General features: G+C 44.7%; 1 protein-coding gene and 1 pseudogene across 1 annotated transcript; one reads left to right on the top strand and one right to left on the bottom strand.

Annotated features, from left to right (window-relative positions):
- Positions 1-516: 516 nt before the first annotated feature.
- Positions 517-22,383, bottom strand: LOC137773812 (heat shock factor protein 1 pseudogene; annotated as a pseudogene).
- SMIM40 (small integral membrane protein 40) lies at positions 20,497-20,739 on the top strand. Its single transcript, XM_068557569.1, has one exon. It carries the CDS (start codon positions 20,497-20,499, stop codon positions 20,737-20,739), a length of 243 nt encoding a protein of 80 aa, XP_068413670.1.
- Positions 22,384-23,103: the final 720 nt, after the last annotated feature.

The raw sequence follows: 23,103 nt of genomic DNA, 5'->3' as shown, positions 1-23,103 counted from the left end.
TATAGACACAGATATAGAAGTTTGATAACACTCTCAGTTGGCAGGGGCCAGGGAACGAAATTAGTACTGTCCACCCGTTGATGGGAGGGTATACCAGTGCAACCTCTACAGACAGCAATTTTATAGTATCTACTGAAGTTAAACATTTACATATTCTTTAATCTAGTGATTCTCCTTCAAAGAATATACATCTACACTGGACATTTTTGAGAATCTAAGGGAGCACTGTTACAAGCACGGACTACCCCAGACACCTGCAGGTATGGTCACCCTGACTGTGAATTACATACAAGGTTATTCATTGCAGCACCGTGTGTATTGGTAGAATAGTGGAAATAACTCAATTATTCATCAATAGATGAATGTTTACATAAAAGTACCATTATCCCTACAATAGAATGTAACACAATGGTTAAAAAGGAGGCAACTCTTCTAAATACTGATTTCAAGATATGAAGTGTAAAGAAGCAAGGCAGAGAACAATGAATATGATATACTACTGTTTATGTATTTTTATAGAATATATGCCAATACACGCTTGTATATGAAGACACTGTCTCTGGAAGCTAGCAGATTCAGGTTTGAGGGGCTCTGAAACTTGTACAATTCTGGTGGCCCTTTTTAAGAAAAAGAATACAAAAAGTACAAATACAAAATTAGCTACAAGGCCTGGGAAGGGGCCTAAGCAAGCAAGGGACGCTGATGCAGAAGCATAGTTGGCTTCACAGTAAATTGTCTCTATCTGGAAAGATGCAGGAGAAACCAGTAAAAGAGTTTGGCTCCTGAGAGGTGAACTGGGTGGCTGCAGGACACGAGAAAACAAGCGATGCACCTTTCTCCCTTTGGGATTTTGCACATATGTTACCTATTCAATAGGAAGAATTCCTTTGTAAATTAATTGCAGTGTCAAACCAATACAATTCCGAAATAACCAGAACAAACAGTAATTTCTCAGAAAAAGACACATTTCTTTCTTTAGAGACTCCCTTCATTTTCAAGACAGAAAAAGAAGATACATACCATTTTTGGTTGGTTGAGCTAAGGATAATAATGACAGCTGTTGTTTTTTAAATACCAGTAGCTTCTTTCCCTCATAAGAAGAAAAATCTGGATCTTAAAGTTGGCCTTAAGGTTTTATTCCTCATATACTGTTGATCATCTTACAGCACCTCCTTGCTGATTTTTTACAGCATCCTGTTCTTCTTTCATAGATACTCTAGCTTATCTATAAGGAAGTTTATTATAGTTTATGTGACATTCCCCTCTTCTCTCTGCCTCTGTTTACTCTGTATTTTGTTGTTGTTGTTTGTTTGTTTTTTGCGACAGAGCCCGTTGTTCATAGATCTCTGCCTGTCTTGTCCGTCTGTCCATCCATCCGTCCGTTCTCGTATGTATCTGTATATCTGTATATCTGTATATGTATCTGTATCTCGTATGTATCTGTATATCTGTATATCTGTATATGTATCTGTATATCTCTACGGAAGGGGAAAGGGGGTTTCTCATGTAAAAATCCAAAATACAGTTCTAGGAACACCCGTGTACTAGTCAGTCCGAGTGTGGCTGTGAAGCCCCAAGCAAGCCTTGGCACACGGGGCCGGACCCTTGGTCTGGGGGGCCATGGCCAGACCCGGGCCTCTAGGAGACAGTGGGGTCCCTGGCTTTGGGGGGCTCAGAGCCCATCAGCAGGGAGATTGGTGGGGTCGTCGGCGTGGTCGTCCTCCTGCGAGAAGCAGGAGCCCTCCCCCAGCTCTAAGAGCAGCGGTAGACCGCTGCCCCGCACGTCCACGTAGCCCGGGTCCAGCAGGAGCTGCTTCCCCAAGTCAGGGCTGCTGCTCTCTGCCTCGCGAGGCCTGGGGGTCTCGCGGGCCAGGCTGCTGTCAAGGTCGGGCAGACTCCTGTCGGGCACTGTCACTGAGGGGCCGAACAGGTCCGGCAGGGCACTGGTGTCCACGCTGAAGCCGTGGCCAGTCGGCTCGGTCTGCAGGTTGCCCAGGTTGGAGTCCATGGCGTCCAAGTGGTCCCTGAGCTCGGTCCCCTGGCTGGACTCAAACACGCAGAGAGGAGGAGGGGCAGGGGAAGAAGCGGGCGACCCCAGACATCTGTGGAGCGCGAGTCAAATTGTCCAGGCGGGCTACGCTGAGGCACTTCTGGGAGGGATGGGGGGTGGGGCCGAGGCGGGCAGGCGCGAGAGGGGGCACCCCCTCCCCCCCTCCGCCCCCGCGTCCGTGAAGGGTGCGGCCGAGGCAGCCGACGCAGGCTCTTCCACAGGATGGAGTCAATGAGGGTGGCTGGGGACAGGGGCGTATCCACCATGGTGGACGGGTGCCCGGGACCAGCATCCTCTGCCCGGGGGCTCCGAGGTGGGCTGGGGGGCTCCACCTTGACTCGAACCAAGGGCCTACTGGACAGGGGCCTCTCGTCGTCTACGCTCCTGCCTGGACAGGCCAAGGGGCTACTGGGGCAGCTCAGTGATGTCAGAGATGATGGGTCCCGAGTTGGCAACAGCATCTGGGGAACAGAGGCTGCGGCCACTGTGGGCTAGGTCGGAGCCGAGTAGGGCCCCGGGCCGTGGATGTGCTCCAGGGAGTACTGGGCATGGAATAGCTGTCGTACAGCATCAGGGGGAATCCTTCTCTTCACCCCCAGGATCTGGTTCCACTGCACCAGCGAGATGAGGAACTGGATGAGCTTGTTGACGACTTTCTGCTGCCGGGCGTGCTTCTGCCGCAGGCCAGCCACCTTCCGCCACAGGGCCTTGTTCTCTTGCTTCACGGTCAGCAGTTTGGAATCCATGCTCTCCTGCTTCCCCTTCATCCTCTGCACGTCGGTCAGCAGCTTGGTGACACTGTCCTGGGGAATCTTTATGTCCTCGCTCCTCAGAGTGGACACGCTGGTCACTTTCCTCTTGACAAGGGGCTGCTCCTGGCCGCGCAGGAAGCACAGGTGCTGGAACTCGGTGTCGTCCCCTTCTGGCTTGACCAGGCTGCCCTGCTCAATGCGGACCACCTTCCAGAAGCCACACATGTTGAGCTGCCCCACGAAGCTGGCCGTGCTGCTGTGCTTGGAGGACTTAGGTGGCACCTCCTTGGCAAACGGGCCCTGGTGGAGCACGTGGACGCTGCTGCTGCTCGGGCTCCAGAACGTCTGTGTCTTGGTTGCTCACGAAGATCCACAACTTGGTCAGGAAGACCTGGACGTTGCTGGGCTCCGCCGTGCCCAGGCCCGCGGGCAGATCCATCCCGGGCAAGGCGGGAGAGGCGGAGGGAGTGACCACGAGGACAGACCACGGGCCGGCCGCCACCGCGGGCCGCCTGGATGCGAACCGGGCCCGGGGCCTGCGGCCCACATGGCCGCCGCCATCTTGTGACGGGCGAGCTCCAGCCGGCGCCGCCCACCGGCCTCTTTTTAACTTTTTATTTTGATTTTTTGTTCATGTCCAAAGTCTCCCTCAAATACAGTATATGGTGGTCCTGACCTGAGCACTCCTATTTAAAAGCGAGACACCCACAAGCTGGTGGGCCACTCTGGAACCTAGGTGGGAACTAGTGGCCTTGAGTAATTGAGTGGGAATCCAGACTTTTAAATTTTTGAATCATGGGAATTCCCTGGCAGGACAGTGGTTAGGACTCCGCACTTTCCTGCACAGAGGATGGCAAATTTTTTGAATCACATTCAAACGTCAATATCTGTGGGTGTTTTTTCTTGAGGGAGTCAGTTGCCTCCTGGGGGGTGAGAGTGGCTTGTCAGTCTTCTGGGAACCAAATGGGGAAAGGGGGCTGGTGGTTCACTGCTTGGGATATAGGTCTTCACTAAAGGCCCCTGTGTTCAGTATAGAGCCTCCTCTCTGCTCTCATTTGGGCTTGGTGTCCCCAAGGCCAGAATCTGTCTGGTTTGGCCTTTCCCCAGTCTTCTCCCAGCATGATGGGCTGGCCTGGGAGTTGCCTGGTTACCAACTGTGGGGGGAATTAACTGCAGGTATCTCAGCTTCTTCAAAAACTTTTAATCCATCCTCCCCTTGCACCTCTGCTTTCACAGGAAACTAGAGCTGTGAAACTCCTACATCTTCCTGAAGTTCTGCCTCAGGAATTGCTTCTTGTTGCCCACAGCTCCTGCTCTCACCCTTATGTTTTGCTTTTTCAGATTGACAAGGTCAGTCATCACTCTTCTCTCAGCTCCCCCAGGTTTCCAATTAAGATGTTGTCTTCTGTCTGATATTGTCTCTTCCCCTGTTCTCTTTGTGCCTTTCTTATCCCATTTCAGGGAGGTTTGAGGCATGAGGTGAGAGGAACTTGAATGTCCAATTCTCAAGATTTAACCAAAAGAGCTTAAAATTACTTTCACGTTCAAAGAAATGAAGCACAGAAAAAAAAAAAAAAACAAAAAGAAATGAAGCACAAATTTGTCCTTGGATCCAGATATACCTTTGTTTGGGGATGGACTACTTCTGTAAACCTTTTGTTTAGCATTGGTGTTTTCATCAACTGATTCAAAAATATTTCTATGTGTCCAGTATACTGCACAGACTGGACAAGACAGTGTTGGTTGCCAGCCTCATAGAGCTTTGATTCCAGTTTTGAGAAAGGAGACCCACAGATAAAGCAGAGAAGACAATATGTGTGTGTGTATATATATATATATATATATATATATATATATATATATATATATATATATATATATATATATGTGTGTATATATATATATATATATATATATATATTATAAACTGCAGTAAACATTATAATGAAAACAAATAAAAGGGATAAAGAATAATCCTATTGTCCTCCTCCTTTTCACATCCAAATAAGAATTGTTAGTATTGGCTTTTCCCATCCCCCACCTCCCACTCATTTTTCACAACCCACTCCAGTTGGGCTTCTGCCTCTTACTCTCCTAAATCCCCCAATGACTTGGATGTAACTAAATACGATACATTTCCAGACCTCCTCTTACTTGATTTCCCCAGCACCAGATAAGTGGACTTCCACTTTCTTGGGACACTTTCCTTGGCCTCCAAGACCCAACACTTTCTAATATCCACCTCTGTGATCACTCTTGACCTCCATTGCCTTCTTTATCCTGATGATCTTGGAGACGCACCAGCAGTGAGTGGTGGCTTGAAGCAAGATCTTAGTTCCCTGCCCAGCAATTGAACCAGGGTAGCCTGGATGAAAACCAGGAATCCTAGCCACTAGACCAGCAAGGGCTAGAGGCTAGAAGTAAATTTTCTCTGGCTCTTGCCTCCACTGAAAAATGCATTTCTCAAGGAGACAAAAACTGTAAAAACAGGTATGAAGTTTATTATTAGAGACACAGCACAACAAGTGGGAGAGCACACAGAGAAACAGTTTGTTTAGTTAAGACAGAAGCAAGGCAGAGATAACACACCTAGGGAGAAAGGGTGTGGGTGTCCTCCCTAATGAGGAGGAGTGCAGTAAAGAGGCAGTTAAATCATTTCTACAGGGTGGCTCTTCCCAGTCTTTGTTTACCTTTGGCCAATTATCTGGTTTCTTTTTCCACACCTGACCTGTCCTAGGACCCTCCCCAACTTGCGTGCACAACTTTTTTCCAAGATGGATTCCAGCCCAGAGGCCTATGGGGGCCCTTGGCATCACCTATTCTGGGGTGGTGAGCCCTCCTTTTTGACCCCCAAGGAGCCTTTCTGCGCATGTTCAGTGTCTCCTTTGCCCCAAAGATGGGAAATATAGGACCTCTTGATCTTTCACTCAAACAGGGTTTAGCCCCTCTCTGTTCCTGCCATGACTGTTATCTTAAAGTGTCCTCAGGAGACAAAGCCTGGCTACTTACCCTGTTTCTGTTGTTATTCCTATTTCGAAGTTTCAGGAAATGCAAACAGGAGGCCAGTTGTAAATGCCTAGCCTGGAGCCCATCTATCTCCTGCCCCACTGACATTAAATATTGGAGCTGTCCAAAGCTTGAACCCCCTTCTCTTCTCATTTTGCTACCCTGGGAGAGTTCATCCTTAAGAACTGGAAATTTTAGGACTCACCTTCCTGTCTGGACTTCACCAATAATCCTGATGTTACTTTGCATACAGCCTTGACTCCTTTGCTCCTTCATCCTTTCCCAGCACTCTTGGCAAAGTCCTAACTCTGCCAACTCTGCCATTGCATGCACGTGGCTGAACGTATCTGGAGGGAAAGGAAAACACACATCATGCTGACTGGTCTCACTTTGAATTTTTGGTTAAGTCTCAAGTAGACCTTGTGCTGGCTGACAATCATACTACATGTCCCTAGTCCAGTGGTCTTCACCCTGGAGTGTGCAGACTCCAAGGAATACACAAAGTCCTACAAGGGACAGGAAGACATGGCCAGTTATGAATGTATCCATTTTCACATTCTCTATTTCTGTATATCCTTTTCCTAAAACTGATTTACCTGCGAACTTTTGTGCATATTTTCATTTCTCTCCTCCTCTTTTGCCATTGCCCATTTGCCATTCTCCCAAGATGGGGAAATATAAAAACATCTGAGTTGCTAAACAAAAGTACAATTTGAAATATTTGAAATATTGTTTTTGAAAGTAAATGACTCTAATGATTGAGTAATGAATCCTTTAGCAAGTCAGGTGGTTTTCAATTCGTTGCTTTCAAGAAAATTAAAAGAGAATCTAATTGAGTTTTCAACTTGAATATCATTAAAATACATTTAATGATGGCTCATTATGTGATTTTTGGCATATAATTCAGAAGGAGTTCAAAGAAGTGAGTGTCATTGCTATAATAAAAGTATTTCCATTCCCATTTACTTATTTATGTGAACAAGAACTCTCAGCTTTTATTCTGATGAAAAAAAAAATAGATAGAGAATTGTTACTGAAGGTTGTCCCATTTCAGCTATGCTATTCTTACGATTCAATGATACATGAACTGTTACCTAAAGCAAGCCCATGTGCCTGAGGCACAGTGAGGCCAAACAATACCAGAACATTATTGTTGTCAGAGTCTGGAGCAGAGAAAGATTTATTGCAGGGCCAGGCAAAGAGACGGGTGGCTCATGCCTTAAAAAGCCCAGACTCCCCAAAGTCTTTCAAGCAAAGCCTTTTTCTTTCCCTTTTTTTTTTTTTTTTTTTTTGGCCACACTGTAGGGCATGCGGGATCTTAGTTCACCGACCAGGGATTGAACCCGTGCCCCATATAGTGGAAGCAAGTGTGGAGTCTTTACCACTGGACCACCAGGGAAGTCCCAGCAAAGCCCTTTTAAAGGCAAGATGAGGGAAGGGCGTGGTTAGTTGTTGCAAACTTCTTGGTGTGGGATCGTTTGTTCTTGCAGCTGTCCAGGTAGGTCAGTTCACAGGTCATGATGTTCCTCTAAACCTCCAACAAGACAAATGTTATTCTGTGTTCAGGTCAGGTCAAGGTCAGGCTATCCTGTATACTTGAAGCTATAGGCAACATTCTTTTACAAAAGGTGCAGAGCCAGCATGACTAAGCACAGGAAACAGAGCATAAAGATTAAAGTAAAAGGAGGACTTTCCTGGTGGTGCACTGGTTAAGAAGCCGCCTGCCAATGCAGGGGACACAGGTTCGAACCCTGGTCTGGGAAGATCCCACATGCTGTGGAGCAACTAAGCCCATGCACCACAACTACTGGGCCTGTGCTCTAGAGCCCAAGAGCCACAACTACTGAGCCTGCATGCTGCAACTACTGAAGCCCATGTGCCTAGAGCTTGTGCTCTGCAACAAGAGAAGTCACCGCTCACCACAATTAGAGAAAGCCCACGTGCAGCAACAAAGATCCACCGCAGCCAAAAATAAATAAATAAATAAATTTTTTAAAATAAAAGAGGGCTTCCCTGGTGGTGCAGTGGTTGAGAATCTGCCTGCCAATGCAGGGGACACGGGTTCGAGCCCTGGTCTGGGAAGATCCCACATGCCGCGAAGGAACTAAGCCCGTGAGCCACAATTACTGAGCCTGCGCGTCTGGAGCCTGTGCTCCGCAACAAGAGAGGCCGCGATAGTGAGAGGCCCGCGCACCGCGATGAAGAGTGGCCCCCACTTGCCGCAACTAGAGAAAGCCCTCGCACAGAAACGAAGACCCAACACAAGCCATAAATAAATAAAAACAAATAAATAAAAATTAAAAATAAATAAATAAAAGAAAAAAGTAAAAGGAACAGATCTAATATGGAGTCATATTTGTTCTTCCCTAATACAGAACTAGCTAAAAACCCATTAAAAGATGCATTGTGAATAAAATTTTATGTTTATTGATATCTATCAAAATGTATAATATATTTATGTGATTTTGATCAATTTGCTTTGTTGCTAATAGTTCAATCCAAAAGAAAAGTTTAAACATTTAGAGTATTATGGTTAAAAGAAATTAAAAAGAACTAATTTTTAAAAATATATTTTGTTACAGAGAAATATAGAAAGATCAATACAAGACTTTCACATATAAAATACATTAAGAAAAAATTATGTAGTGGAAGTGAATGAAATATGAATTCAAGGAAAAAGTAAATAATGTAAAATGTCCAGCTTTTGAAGAAGAGTTTATTCATATGTTTTATCTGGGTTTTTTTAAAGATTTTTTTTTTTGGATGTGGACCATTTTTTAAAAAGTCTTTATTGAATTTGTTACAGTATTGCTTCTGTTTTATGTTTTTTGGTTTTTTGGCCTGAGGCATGTGAGAGCCTAGCTCTCCCATCAGGGATTGAACCTGTAACCCTGCATTGGAAGGCGAAGTCTCAACCACTAGACCACCTGAGAAGTCCCGATTCAAATGTTTTTTGAAAGGATGACGTTGAATATGAAAAAGCTATGGCACTGGGACTTCACTGGCGGTCCAGTGGTTAAGACTCTGCTCTTCCACTGCAGGGGGCGCGGGTTCAATCCCTGGTTGGGGAACTAAGATCCCACATGCCTCGTGGCACAGCCAAAAAAAAAAAAAAAAAAAAAGCTATGGCATTTAGGTTCTATTGGTTACATTTAAAACAGTAATATAAACAGTCTTATTTTTAAATGTTGATATTTACAAGATACTAAAATTTTTACACTGTTTGTAGTTATTTAAATTTACAAGGAAAGAAATTAGATATGAAGTAAAAGATATGCAGGAGGTCACATAGTTTTCCAAAATGTTTTTAGGGAACATGCAAGCAAAAAAATTGAAGACTGATGAACTAGTCCTGGTACTATTAGTACACCCAGGCAAGAAGGGACTCTGCCTTGAGCCCACATTTAAGAGGACACTGCATGTCAACACACACAAACAATTTCGAAGGGACATAGGGGTATCTCTGTTACTAAGGATCTGACACTTAATTCTGGCACAGTGTATTAATTATCTCTCACTATATAAAATTACCCCCAAACTAGTAGCTCAAAGCAACACACATTATTTCATGATTTCTGTCAGTCAGAAACCTGGGAGAAGCTGAGCTGGATCCTCTGCTTCAGGGTCTCCCATGAAGCTGCAATCAAGATGTTGCCAGTGATCTCATCTGAAGGCTCAGTTGGGGAAAGACCTGCTTCTAATCTTGCTCCACGAATTGTTGGCAGGATTCAGTTCCTTAAAGGTTGTTGGACTGAAGGTATCAGTCTCTTTTTGGCTATTTCCCAGAGGCCACCCTCAGTTTCTTGCCATGTGGGCCTCTCCAAAGTGGCAGCTTGCTTCTTCAAAGCCAGCAATAGAGTGCCTACAAGACAAAAGTCATGACTTTTAATCTCAGAATTGACCTCCCGTCACTCTTTGCCAAATTCTATTCATTAGAAGCAAGTCACTAGGGGACTTCCCTGGTGGCGCAGTGGTTAAGAATCTGCCTGCCAATGCAGGGGACATGGGTTCAAGCCCTGGTCCGGGAAGATCCCACATGCTGTGGAGCAACTAAGCCTGTGTGCCACAACTACTGAGGCTGTGCTCTAGAGCCTGCAAGCCACAACTAGAGCCTGTGTGCCACAACTACTGAAGCCCGCATGCCTAGAGCCCGCGCTCCGCAACAAGAGAAGCCACCGCAATGAGAAACTCACGCACCGCAACAAAGAATAGCCCCCGCTCGCCGCAACTAGAAAAAGCCAGTGCGCAGCAACAAAGACCCCCACACAGCCAAAAATAAATAAATAGAAGCAAGTCACTAGTGGGAATTCCCTGGCAGTCCAGTGGTTAGGATTCTGTGCTCTCACTGCTGAGGGCCTGGGGTTCAATCCCTGGTCGGGGAACTAAGATCCCACAAGCCACGCGGCATGGCAAAAAAGAGAGGAAAAAAAAAAAGAAGAAAGTCACTAGATTCAGTCTACACTCAAGCGGAGGGGATTACATATGGGCATAACCATCAGAAGGTGGAGATCACTGGGAGCCATTTTAGAAGGCCTACTAGACACAGCATGACCATAAGTCTAAACATCTGCTGTTATAATTAACACTATTCAAGTTGCAAGGAAATGTGTCTCTTTACCTCTTGTCCTCTATCATTGAAACAAGAGGTGATGGTGACCAAATGCCGTGAAGATTCATAGGTTTTGCTGTTGCTGACCCTGCAGATGGCCACTTGTTTTGGATGCAGGGAGAATTTAGCAGTGATAGTGATTAAGTAACAGAAAAGACAAATCAATTAACTTGTCAAACCTTCTCTCTCAGTCAGTATGAATGCAGTACCTTCTTACATAATGATGTATCCTTTCCCAGTAGGGTCACAGTTGCCCACAGTGGCTGAGGAACATGTTCCTGTACTAAACAATTAATATTACTCTTCAATTTGTATATATGCATATGTATGTATAACAAATATGGCACATGAAGTTACACTGGCAACTAAATAGTTATCTAATACTTGAATAGTTTTATTTTTATAAAAATATTTCATAGGATTTAATTAAAATTTCAAAAAGTTAAATTTTCAAATGGCAGCTTTCTTTTTTTTAAATTAATTAATTTATTTTATTTTATTTTTGGCTGTGTTGGGTCTTCGTTGTTGCTCGCGGGCTTTCTCTAGTTGTGGTGAGCGGAGGCTACTCTTCCTTGTGGTGTACAGGCTTCTCATTGCAGTGGCTTCTCTTGTTGCGAGCACGGGCTCTAGGCACTCAGGCTTCAGTAGTTGTGGCACATGGGCTCAGCAGTTGTGGCTCGCGGGCTCTAGAGTGCAGCCTCAGTAGTTGTGGCGCATGGGCTTAGTTGCTCCGTGGCATGTGGGATCTCCCTGGACCAGGGCTCAAACCTGTGTCCCCTGCATTGGCAGGCAGATTCTTAACCACTGCGCCACCAGGAAAGCCCTCCCTTCAAATGGCAGCTTTCTATAAATAGCTTTTAATATTTATACAGTATAATTTGCAAGTTACACTTCAATTTTAATAGATGATTTAAATATCAGAAAAATAACATTTGAAAGATGATAATAATTTTAATTTTACATTAACTTCATTATATGTCTTCATGAAAATATATTCAAATTATTTAAAGTTTGAAGTCAGTTGCATTTAGCTTTTATTTTATTTTTAAATTAACTAATTAATTTTTGTCTGCGTTGGGTCTTCATTGTTGCGTGCAGGCTTTCTCTAGTTGTGGCGAGCAGGAGCTACTCTTCGTTGCAGTGTGCAGGCTTCTCATTGTGGTGGCTTCTCTTGTTGTGGAGCATGGGCTCTAGTCACGTGAGCTTCAGTAGTTGTGGCACGTGGGCTCAGTAGTTATGGCTCATGGGCTTAGTTGCTCCACGGCATGTGGGATCTTCCCTGACCAGGGCTTGAACCCGTGTCCCCTGCATTGGCAGGAGGATTCTTAACCACTGTGCCACCAGGGAAGTCCTGCATTTAACTTTTAAATTCTTTAGCCCATTACCGTTAATAGAACACAGATTATATGAAAATCTCAATTATAACAACATAATTAGTGACTTTGCAAAAATGAAGATAAGAAAAATAAATGGTTTGAAATATATATTTATTAACTTGTAAATAATGCATGTCTCTTTTAAATTGAGGTAACATTGGTTTATAACATAAGTTTCATGTGTACAACATTATACTTCTACTTCTGTATACACTATAGTGTGCTCACCACCAAAAATTTTGTTTCCATCCATCACCATAAAGTTGACCCCCTTTACCCACTTCACCCTCCCCTCATCCCTTCACCTCTGGTAGCCACTGCTCTGTTCTCTGTATCTACGTGTTTGTTTTTGTTTGGTTTGGTTTGTTCATTATTTATTTATTTATTTATTTATTTATTTATTTATTAAATTCCACATATGAGTGAAATCATACAGTATTTGTCTTTCTCCATCTGACTTACTTCACTTAGTGGAATACCCTCAAGATCCATCCATATTGTCTCAAATGGCAAGATTTCATCTTTTTATGGCTGCATAGTATTCCATTTAATATACATACACCACATCTTATTTATCCTTTCATCCGCCAGTGGGCACTTAGGTTGTTTCCATAGAGTAGCTATTGTAAATGATGCTGCAGTAAACACAGGGGTGCATATTTCTTTTAATTAGTGTTTTCATATTTTGGGGATAAATACCCAAAAGTGGAAAAGCTGGGTCATATGGTAATTCTATTCTTAATTTTTTGAGGAATCTCCATACTGTTTTCTACAGTGGCTGTAGCAGTTTACATTCCCACCAACAATGTACAAGAGTTCCTTTTCTCCCTCCACATCCTCATCAACACTTGTTATTTCTTGCCTTTTTGATAATAGTCATTCTGACAGGCATGAGATGATATCTTGTGATTTTGATTTGCATTTCCCTAATAATTAGTGATGTAGAACATCTTTTTCATGCGCCTATTGGCCATCAGTGTGTCTTCTTTTGAAAAATGTCTATTTGGCTCCTCTGCCCATGTAAAAAAATCAAATAGTTTTTGAGTTGTATGAGTTCTTTATATATTTTAGATTTTAAGCCCTTATCAGATATATGATTTGTAAATATCTTCTCCCATTTGGTAGGTTGTCCTTTCATTTTGCTGATGGTTTCCTTTGCTGTGCAGAAGCTTTTTAATTTGATATAGTCTCCTTTGTTTATTTTTGCTTTTGTTTCCCTTGCCTGTGGAGACATATCCAGAAAGATATTGCTACAATTGATGTCAAAGAGCATACTGTGTATGCTTTTTTCCAGGAGTTGTATGGTTTCAGGTCTTACATTCAAGTCTTTAATCCATTTTGAGTTGATTTTTGTAAATGGTGTGAGGTAGTGGTCTAGTCTCTCTCTCGCTCTCTCTTTTTTTTTTTTTTTTTTTGCATGTTGGCTGTCCAGTTTTCCCAGCATCATTTATTGAAGAGACTATTCTTTCTCCAGTAATGCACATCTTTATTTTGTTACTCATCCAGCCATATCTGGCCCACCAAAAGAATACCTAGATACATGCGATAATAATTAAATGTAGTCATTTTGATAGTTTTTCAACTGTGTTGCTTTACACACATTCTTTTGTTGTTATGAAAGTAGACTTGGCAAAGTAAGAGTAAAGAACATACCTAACAGTTTATTAGCTTGATGATTAACTTTAAAAAATTTAGACCTATGATATGTGAGCCTCCATTTTTATTCTTGCCCTGGGGCACCTTCTTTTCTCTCCTCAAATCAACTCCCTCATGCCCAGCTGATGACATTACTTCCTAGTTCACTGAAAACCAGGGACAACAGAAGAGAACTTCTTTTTCCACTTCCCACCTTCTCCTACATTTCTACCCTTAGACTCTGTCTCCCTCCAGGCATCACAAATGTGTCTATCTAGGGTCACCCCCTCCACTTGTGCACTGAATCCCAGTCCTTCTCAGTCAAGAGCATCACTCCTACAATTGCACTCCCTGGTGCCTGTCCCTGTCTACTCTGTCATTCCTATCAGCATATAAAAATACCAAAATATGCCCATTTTAAATATCCTTCCTCTGAGCCCACATTTCTTTCTACATTATGCTGCATTTCTTTCCTTCCCTTTAAGGCAACATTCTTTGAAAGGACTGGCTGTACTCTTGTTGTCTTTCTCATCTACTACCTTGTCTTGAACTCTTTCCATTTCTTCTGTCAAGAGGTTGGTTTATAGACTCACAGACATAGAGAACAGACTGTGGCTGCCAAGGATGGGGGGGTGGGGGAGGGGAGGATTGGGAGTTTGGGATGAGCAGATGCAAACTATTATACATAGGATGGATAAACAACAAGGTCCTACTGTATAGCACAGGGAACTATTTCAATATCCTGTGATAAACCATAATGGAAAAGAATATGAAAAAGAATATATATATATGTATAACTGAATCAATTTGCTATACAGCAGAAATTAACACAACTTTGTAAATCAACTATATTTCAATAAAATAATTTAAAAAAAGAATTGGGTTATGAGGTCCATACCTCCTCCCCTTAAATCTAAACATGTTTGTAACTGTCTTATAACCAACAGAATGCAGCAGAAGTCATACTGCATGATTTCTGAGGCTAGCTCAGAAAAGATTATACAGCTTCTGCCTTACTCATTTCAACATGCTTTTGGAGCCATGAGTGCCATGTAAGAATTTTAACTACCTCAACGTTGCCAGGCTGTGAAAAAGCTCATGCTACATGGAGAGGACAAGCGTAGGTGTTCTGGCCAACATCCCCAGCAGAGAGCCAGCTGACAGCTAGCATCAACTGCCAGACATGTGACAGAAGATGCCTCCAGATGATCCCAGCTCTCAGTGGTTAAGTCACCGTCAGCCTTTAAGTCTCCCCAGATAAGGACCCAGACATCACTGAGCAAAGACAAGCCATCCTTACTGTGTTCTTTCTGACACAGTATTCCATGAGCATAATAAAATGGTTGTTTTACACCACGTTTTGGGGTGGTATGTTAGGTGTGTGTGTGTATGTATGTATGTGTATACATATATACATTCATATATTTCCTAGCTCTATTTGCTGAGAAGGCCTAGGAACAATGGCATCATAGTAGCAATGAAGATATCTGGCACCCACATCTTGGTTTCCAGATACTATCCTTTGTTAAAAGAAGCCAGAGAGGGCTTCCCTGGTGGCACAGTGGTTAAGAATCCGCCTGCCAACGCAGGAGACACCGGTTTGAGCCCTGATCCGGGAAGATCCCACATGCGTGGAGCAACTAAGCCCATGAGCCACAACTACTGAGCCTGCTCTCTAAAACCCTCGAGCCACAACTACTGAAGCCTAGAGCCTGTGCTCCACAACAAGAGAAGCCACCGCAATGAGAAGCCCACGCACTGCAATGAAGAGTAGCCCCCGCTCACCGCAACTAGAGAAAGCCCACACACAGCAACGAAGACCCAACGCAGCCATAAATAAAATAAATTTATTAAAAAAAAAAAAAAAGAAGCCAGAGCCTCTTGAAGAAATGGTTGATTCCTGGGCTAAGTCAGGAAAAGTACAAATTGAGCCTGAATTACCTCTTGTACCAGAAAGTAAGGAAATGATCAAATAATGTTGTAGACATTGCAAAAGGACACAGGAAACAACTTGAAGCACTTTCTCATTTGCCAAATTTGGGATAATTTTTTTTAACCTTACTTTCTGTTTAATTCATTTTGCCAAACAAACATAGTGAAAACTTTAATCTGACTAATTGTACAGAAAACAGAATTTGTAGCAAACATAACAGCATAGACTTAAGTCCTTGGCAAGCTGGATCTCCACTGAGATCCCATAGATTGCCTTGTAGGTAGCCTCCTGGGAGGGAGGTCCTAGGAGGGAGAGGCACAGATCTGCCAGTCCCTATCAGAAGCACAGGCTGCACGTGGGAAGGAAAAGCACAAAAAGTAGAACTGATGTTACTTGGATCTCTTATCACTACACGTGGAAGAGTTCTGATTGCTGGCCAAACTCAAGGTGTTGTCTTCCCAAACCCATAGTCCTTGGGCATCCTGCCTGTGTCCATAGGGGATAAGTTTCAAGTTCAATGGTTCTGAAGCCTCTGCTTCACCAGAACCTGCAACGTAAATTTGGGGGTGGGGGTGACGGTGGGGAGGGGTAGACAAAGTCATAATTGCTGGTGTCACCAGTGCAGAGTCTGAGATCCCAGACTTCAGGACCTTGTTTCAGGAGGAAACAAGAGAGGGTGCCAGGTCACCAGCAAGAGTTCAACTGCCCTAAGCCTCAGTACTGTCAACCAGTGCCCCAGGAGTATGAGGGAGTTCAACAGCGGCGGCCTAAGGTCCCCACTAAGCTGCTAGGTGTCTGGGAGTCCCGAAGGGTGAAATGGGACTCGTTCACATCCTGTGCTTTTTGCGGATGACAGCCATAGCCAGCAGCCGATCCCTCTCGAGGAGTTCTTCACGGAGCTTGGCCTCGGTGAGACACAGGTGAGGATGCTGCCCTTCATCTCCTTCATCTTCACCTCCATCAGCGCCAGGATGTCCAGCTGCTTGTCCAGCTTGCGCAGGAGCTCCTCCTCCGTGGTGCCTGACGACAAGTAGAGTGGTCCGAGCCAGTATCAGGGAAGCCCTCACCCCCCTCCCCGCCCCCCACCAGCTGGGGGCCCTTGGGGCACTCTGTGGCCTCCAGTCCTGCTGTAGCAGCCTCTAGCTCCGATGCCGCAGCTGCTGCGGCTGTGGCCTGTGAACTCCACTTGCACCACCAAGCCCATGGGCTTCCCATCTTCTCCTGTGGGAATGGTGGGCGCCAGGCGGCACGGATCCCAGAGTCTGGCGCCTCCCAAATTTGGGATAATTTGCGCATGAAATTAATGATGATAGTAACTGACTACAATTAACTAAATAAAATAGAAATGCATGGGTCCAGGCAATATAAATAAATATGGTAGTAATGGATTACAAGTTATTGAGTAAAATAGGAATCCGTGAGTCCATATGATATAAATAAATAAATGAATAAATCAGGGAGAAAGAAATGTTCTTTTATAGTCGATTGTTGACTGAAAACTGAAGAAGAAATGACGGAGTAAAAAAAAAAAAAAATCACCATTTAATAAACATCATCGGGCTTCCCTGGTGGCGCAGTGGTTAAGAATCTGCCTGCCAATGCAAGGGACACGGGTTCGAGCCCTGGCCCGGGAAGATCCCACATGCCTCGGAGCAACTAAGCCCGTGCACCACAACTACTGAGCCTGAGCTCTAGAGCCCACAAGCCACAGCTACTGAGCCCACATGCCACAACTACTGAAGCCTGCACTCCTAGAGCCCGTGCTCCACAAGAGAAGCCACGACAATGAGAAGCCACAGCGAAGAGTAGCCCCCGCTCACCACAACTAGAGAAAGCCCGCGCACAGCAACGAAGACCCAACACAGCCAAAAATAAATAAATAAATAAATTCTAAAATTAAAAATAAACATCATCATGCTTATTCCGATGAGAGTCATAAAGGGATGCTAAGGCAGGTGGTGGAGATGTGGTGCTGTGCCAGATACTTAGGAATTACAAAGGGACAGTTATGGCTTTCCGGTGAAAAACCTGCCAGACTGGTTTGACAGCATCAGGAGTGAGACGGTTTGCCTCCAGCAACTTCTGATGTGATACACAAAGGCCACATCGTTTCTCTCTTGCCCCAACATGCACTTAGGTTGGAGAGACATTGTACAGAAATGAAAACCCTGTACTCTTTAAAACTGATTCATGAAAGAGAAAGACAGACAAACTGCCCACATTGAAGGAGTCTGCAGATATGTGACTACCAAATGCGATCTGCGATCCTGGACCAAAAAGGACAGAGGCATTAATGGGACAGCTGATGAAATCTGAATTGTACCTATAATTGGATAGTGGTGTTGATTTCCTGATTAGGATGGTGTATTTGTTTGCTAGGGCTGCCATAACAAAGTACCACAAACGGGGCGGCTTAAACAGTAGAAATTTATTTTCTTACAGTTCTGAAGGTTAGAAGTCAGAAATCAAAGAGTCAGCAGGGTTGGTTCTCTCTGAGGGCTGTGACAGAAGTCTATTCCATGCCTCTCCCCTAGATTCTGGTGGTTTGCTGGCAATCTTTGGCGTTCCTTGGCTTGTAGACACATCAACCCTAACTCTGCCTTCACATTCACATGACATTCTGGTCTTGACGTATGCTGGTATGGACGTGATGTTCTGGTCTGGACATGACGTATGCTGGTCTGTGTCCAAATTTCTCCTTTTTATAAGGACATCAGTCATATTGGATTAAGGGTACACCCTACTGCAGTATGACCTCCTTTTATTTTAACCAATTACATCTGCAAAAACCCTATTTCCAAATAAGGTCATATTCTGAGGTACTGGGAGTTAGAGCTTCACTATTTGAATTTTGAAGGGACACAATTCAACCCATAATAGATGGTTATATTGGGGTTGAGAGAAATAAGCAAATATAACCAAATGTTGACAAATGGGGAATCAGGGTGGAAAGGATACCAGAGTTCTCGATACTGTTCTTAAGTGTTTTCTGTAAGTTTGAAATTACTTCAAATTTTTTTTTAAATTCAATAAAGTGCTGAATTTATGTATTACACAAGATCTTAGTGCTGAACCTACCATGGGGAAGGAACTATAAGGAGATGATAAAGGTGTTTGGGTGGCTTTATTGCAAACTTGCCTGAGACACAGTGAGGGTATCAGAAATTAATACATTATGTTTACACAGCACTTCATAATTTACAAAAAAAAAAAAAATCTTATTTCGTTTGTCCCTCCTGACAACTTTGTGAGGCAAGACTTTTTCAATTTTATAAAAAAAGTAAAGAAAGTTCAGGTGACTGGCCCAAGGTCCCCATCACACAACTGTTAAATGTAAACTGAGGCATGTTAAAATTTTAAGTTTATTTGAGCAAAAAATGCATTCAAATGGGGCCGTGCCAAACCAGAAGTGGTAATGCGTGCTCCTCAGACCTCAGCCAGAGGAAAAACTTAAATGGAGAAAGTGTGGAAACAGAGAAAGGAAATTATTTGATTGGCTATAGCTTAGCCCAGTTGGCTGTGTGTGATTGGTTGTCCTTTAGTGTTTTTTTGTTTTGTTTTGTTTTGCCTGTGCCTCCCAGCATGCAGGATCTTAGTTCCCCAAACAGGGATAGAACCTGTGCCCCCTGGAGTGGAAGTGCTGAGTCCTAACCACTGGACTGCCAGGGAATTCCCTCCCGTGGCATCTTGATTACATGACCTTGAGGCATTTACAGGTTTAGATTTTGGCTTGCTTAAGTAGGCCGCCATGACATTAGAGCCCCTCAGTCTGATGGCCTCCTTGTTTAATTAACACAACTTATAAATGATTAGTTTGCACCCTGGTCCAGTTTTTTTTTCTGACTCGTAATGACCTCCTGTGGCGGTAGCAAACGATAATACGAGTTGACTCTAAACAAAACTGTGACTTCCCTGGTGGTCCAGTGGGTAAGACTCCACGCTCCCAATGCAGGGGGCACTGTACCATCCCTGGTCGGGAACTAGATCCTGCAGGTATGCCTCAACGAAGTCAGCATGCCACAACTACGACCCAGCGCAGCCAAAATAAATAAACAAATATTTAAAAAACAACAACAAAAAACCTGTGACATCCTTTGTACCATTTTGGGGTATACAAGTTCTTCCCAAGAAAACAATGTCTTCTTATTAAGATCAAACTGGAGTTTAGGTAAGAGACCATAGAGGCTCCAGATATGAGGTTCACTATGGACCCTTTCCTCCGCTGTCCACACTCCACCCCCCAACCACCACCTACGGGGCGGGTGTGGGCCGGTCTCCATATGGACTTCGATTTCCCTCATGAACTTTCAGGCCAGTGCCTGGGGAACAGGGTCAAGAAAAGGCCTTCAACCCGTGCCACAAGACAGCCTCTTGGACATTTCCCACCAGCTACTCTCACACCATGCCCCTCGCGCACAAGCTCGCTCTTCCTTATTATTGCCCCAATAGTTAAGTCTCGCACCGCTGGCCAATCATGTTCTTTCTCTTTTTATAAACCTCCGCCCTGGCTCCTGCAGTCCAATGATTGATATAATCGTCTTCGAAGTCACTAAGCGAGAGTGCGGGGTTTCAGCGCCGCAACCTCGGGGGCCTGCAGACCTGGGGAAGAACTACGCGGCTGCGTGGACTGTAGCTGCCGCTGCTTGCCCCCCCCACAACCCCACCTAGGTTAGGCGTGTCCCCACCACCCACCCACCCCCAACCACCCAATGTAAAGCTGAAAAGGGCCTTAGGTGCTTGACTGAGAGCGGCTCACAGTAGCATACTAGGTCCACTTGCTCACTCTGTCTGTAGGGGCCCAAGACCTTGAGCCTTAAGCTTAGAGGCCCAGAATGACTTGGGCAGCTCCAGCTGGCATGTCTCTGTTGAGCCTTCAGCTTCCGAAACACAGAATTATAAAACGGTAAAGCTGGACAGACTTTAGGAATTGTTTAATCCAGACCATTCACATTGCATTGACTGTTCCAAAGGCTCAGAGGCCCTCCTCTCCTTTCTTTCTCTTGGTTGGGGGAATTAGGATCAAGCTCGGCAGATGCAGGACTTGCCGACACCACGCCCCTTAATCCTGGCAAGGCTGAGTAAGGGCTTCCATCCCAGCCTCCGTGCTCCAGCCAGCTGTCACACTGTGGGTTAGGATGGCTGAGGAGGAGGGTGATGTGGACGAGGAGGATGTGTTCCTGGCGTTTGCCCGGAGGCCCTCTCCTCCCAGGGGTCCCCTGCGGCAGGCCATGGACAAGGCCTTCTTCATCTTCCTGGTCCTCGTCCTGACACTACTGACGCTGGAGGCTGTTTATAAGCTGCTGTGGCTGTTACCATGGGCAAAGTTTGGGGACTGGCTCCTGAGAACACCTCAGATGGAGGAGGAGCTGGAACTGTGACTGCCTTTCCTATAAACGTCCTCTTTCCCTGCCACGGAGGTGAGAGGGGAGAAAGGGGGAAATGGGGGCTTTGGAGGGACACTTGGAGAGCTGAGAGCAGCTATCTTAAAATTTCTGCACCTATACTCCGGGAATTAATTTTGAAAAAGTTTATACTCCTCAAGTATTTTTAAGTAAGCACCTAAAACTTTTCATCATACATTAACATTGTTTCAAGGATGTAATTCCTGGCATACAAAAAATATTCACATTTTAAAATAAAACAATTAAATCCATCTTTTGTGTGTCCAGGGGAGTTGAAATATCAGAGTGACTTGATATTCACCACCACTCGTTTAAAAATATAATTGGGAATCCTTCTTTTCTACTTCCATCATTCTCTTTTCTCCTAGAACTCCTATTACCATTCTACTTCTCCACAGACAATTTTATGCTTTTATACTTGAAAGTCTTTTATTGACCAATCTATCACTCTTTCCTACATAAACATATATATTAATTGAGATGAAAAATATTTTTCTTTCTTGTGACCATAAGACTCTAGTTTTTTAGAAAAATTTCTTCTGGGTTATCATTACAATTATGTGAGCAGAACTGATTAAATAGCATAAAGATTGTACACATTTTCATAGTTGTTAATATTAAAGGTACATTTTTTTTCTATGTTTCAGCTTGCAGGATCTTAGTTCCCTGACCAGGGATCAAACCCTGGCACCCTGCTTGGCAGCACAGAGTCCTAACCACTGGATGGCCAGGGAACTACCTAAAAGTACATTTTAAATGAGATAGACGAGGTGGTGCTTATGGTGCCTTGAAAGAAATAGGTTACATGTCTCTTTATTTAAGACAAGGTAAGGGAATTCCCTGGCAGTCCAGTGGTCAAAACAAAAACAAACACAAACAAAACCAAAAAACAAACAAAAAACAAGGTAACATTATCCCCAGGAGATTTCATGATTGAGAACTACAGTATCCTTTTTTTTTTTTTTTTTTTTTAAGAGGGAGAAAGTCTATTGTAAAAGAGAAAAGGAAGAAGGAGAAGCTCTACTGCAGGAATTTACTGAGGAAAACAAATTTTGGGAAAATTGAGAATCTGGAGATTAAGTCCCTTATATCTCCCAAATCCGAGTACCCTTGGGCAAGTCTTCATGTCCCCCATTTGAAGACTATAGGCTTAGACGACTGGAGAGAAGTGGTGTGGGATTCTTTAATGGAAGGGAGAGTTTGAGCTTCTGGGACTCTGAGGGCTTGGGGATGTAAGGGTCTGTGGTCCCAGAAAGTGGCAAGATGCTCACCATCTGTGGAATTCGCAAGGATGCAGGAGGTGGGAAACTCAGCAGTTGGAACCGTGTTAACATTTGCGGTTTCCCCAGAAGCTCACCTTTGGACCCAGCTCTGCCTCCACGAGTCCCTCCAGCGTCCCTAAATCTGGGTTAGTTGTGTGGGGCGGGCGAGGCGGGCGTCAAAGTCGGTTTCTTCTCTCTTCCTTATTTCATCAGCTCTCTCAGAGGAAGAGGACGAGAGAGACTCGAGGTATTTTACGAGCCTCATTTCGTCTCACAGCCCTCACAGCGGCAATTTGCAGATTCTTCTCAGAACCCCCTCCCCACATCGCCCGTCCTCAGGCCCTGGAGCTCCTGGACAAAGCACAGCCTCCTGGTCATCAGCGCCTGCGCCTCGGGAATCTCCTCCAGAAAAGGAAGGAGAACCACCCAGGTCCCACCTACTTGGTTGGTCATTAGTTCTGTGGTGGAGCTTGAAAAGCAAACCAACAACAATAGCAGTAATAATAACACATTTGTACAGCGTGTTGTGCTCATTTGTATGCATGTGTTATGACTTCACGATTGGGAAATGTAGGCAACTGGATGTAGAAGTAGCTTCTGGACAGCGACAAGGGAGCGCGCAGCCCATAGAAAGGAATGACAGGCGCAGTCGATTAAGCCGTGGAAACTGGTACCTGGCAGGTAGGAAAGCAGCGCCAGAAGGCTTGTCAATAGGCCAGTGGATGGAAAAGGTTTTATTTCCCTCTTAAGAGATTCCCGCCTTTCCGTGCATCCTTGTGCAGCCTTGGAGGGCCAATTCCTCAGCTGCCCTGTTCCGTTCCCCCCTCCCCTACTTGGAAAGGTGGCTCAGTCCTCCCGGCACGCGACTCGCCGGCGGTTGGGCCGGGATGCGGGAAGTTTCTGATTGGCGGAGTCGCAGAAGCACCGGGTGAAAAGAGCTCCACTGGCGGCGCGCCCCAATCCGGGGGTAGCCAGCGCCGTACGGCAAAATGGCGGCCTCCAGGTACTTGGGACGCCCGGAGGGGACAATTCTGCCGCCTGCAGGTCAGGGGGAAGGGAGCCGCAGACTATGTGGGTG

The sequence above is a fragment of the Eschrichtius robustus genome, chromosome 12 (genome assembly GCF_028021215.1).
Source record: "Eschrichtius robustus isolate mEscRob2 chromosome 12, mEscRob2.pri, whole genome shotgun sequence".
Classification (NCBI taxonomy): domain Eukaryota; kingdom Metazoa; phylum Chordata; class Mammalia; order Artiodactyla; family Eschrichtiidae; genus Eschrichtius; species Eschrichtius robustus.
This window is presented reverse-complemented; position numbering and strand designations above follow the sequence as displayed.

What these genes read in the sequence shown, in the direction of transcription:
- SMIM40 (XM_068557569.1), top strand. Translation starts at nt 20,497, where the DNA reads ATGGCTGAGGAGGAGGGTGATGTGGACGAGGAGGATGTGTTCCTGGCG.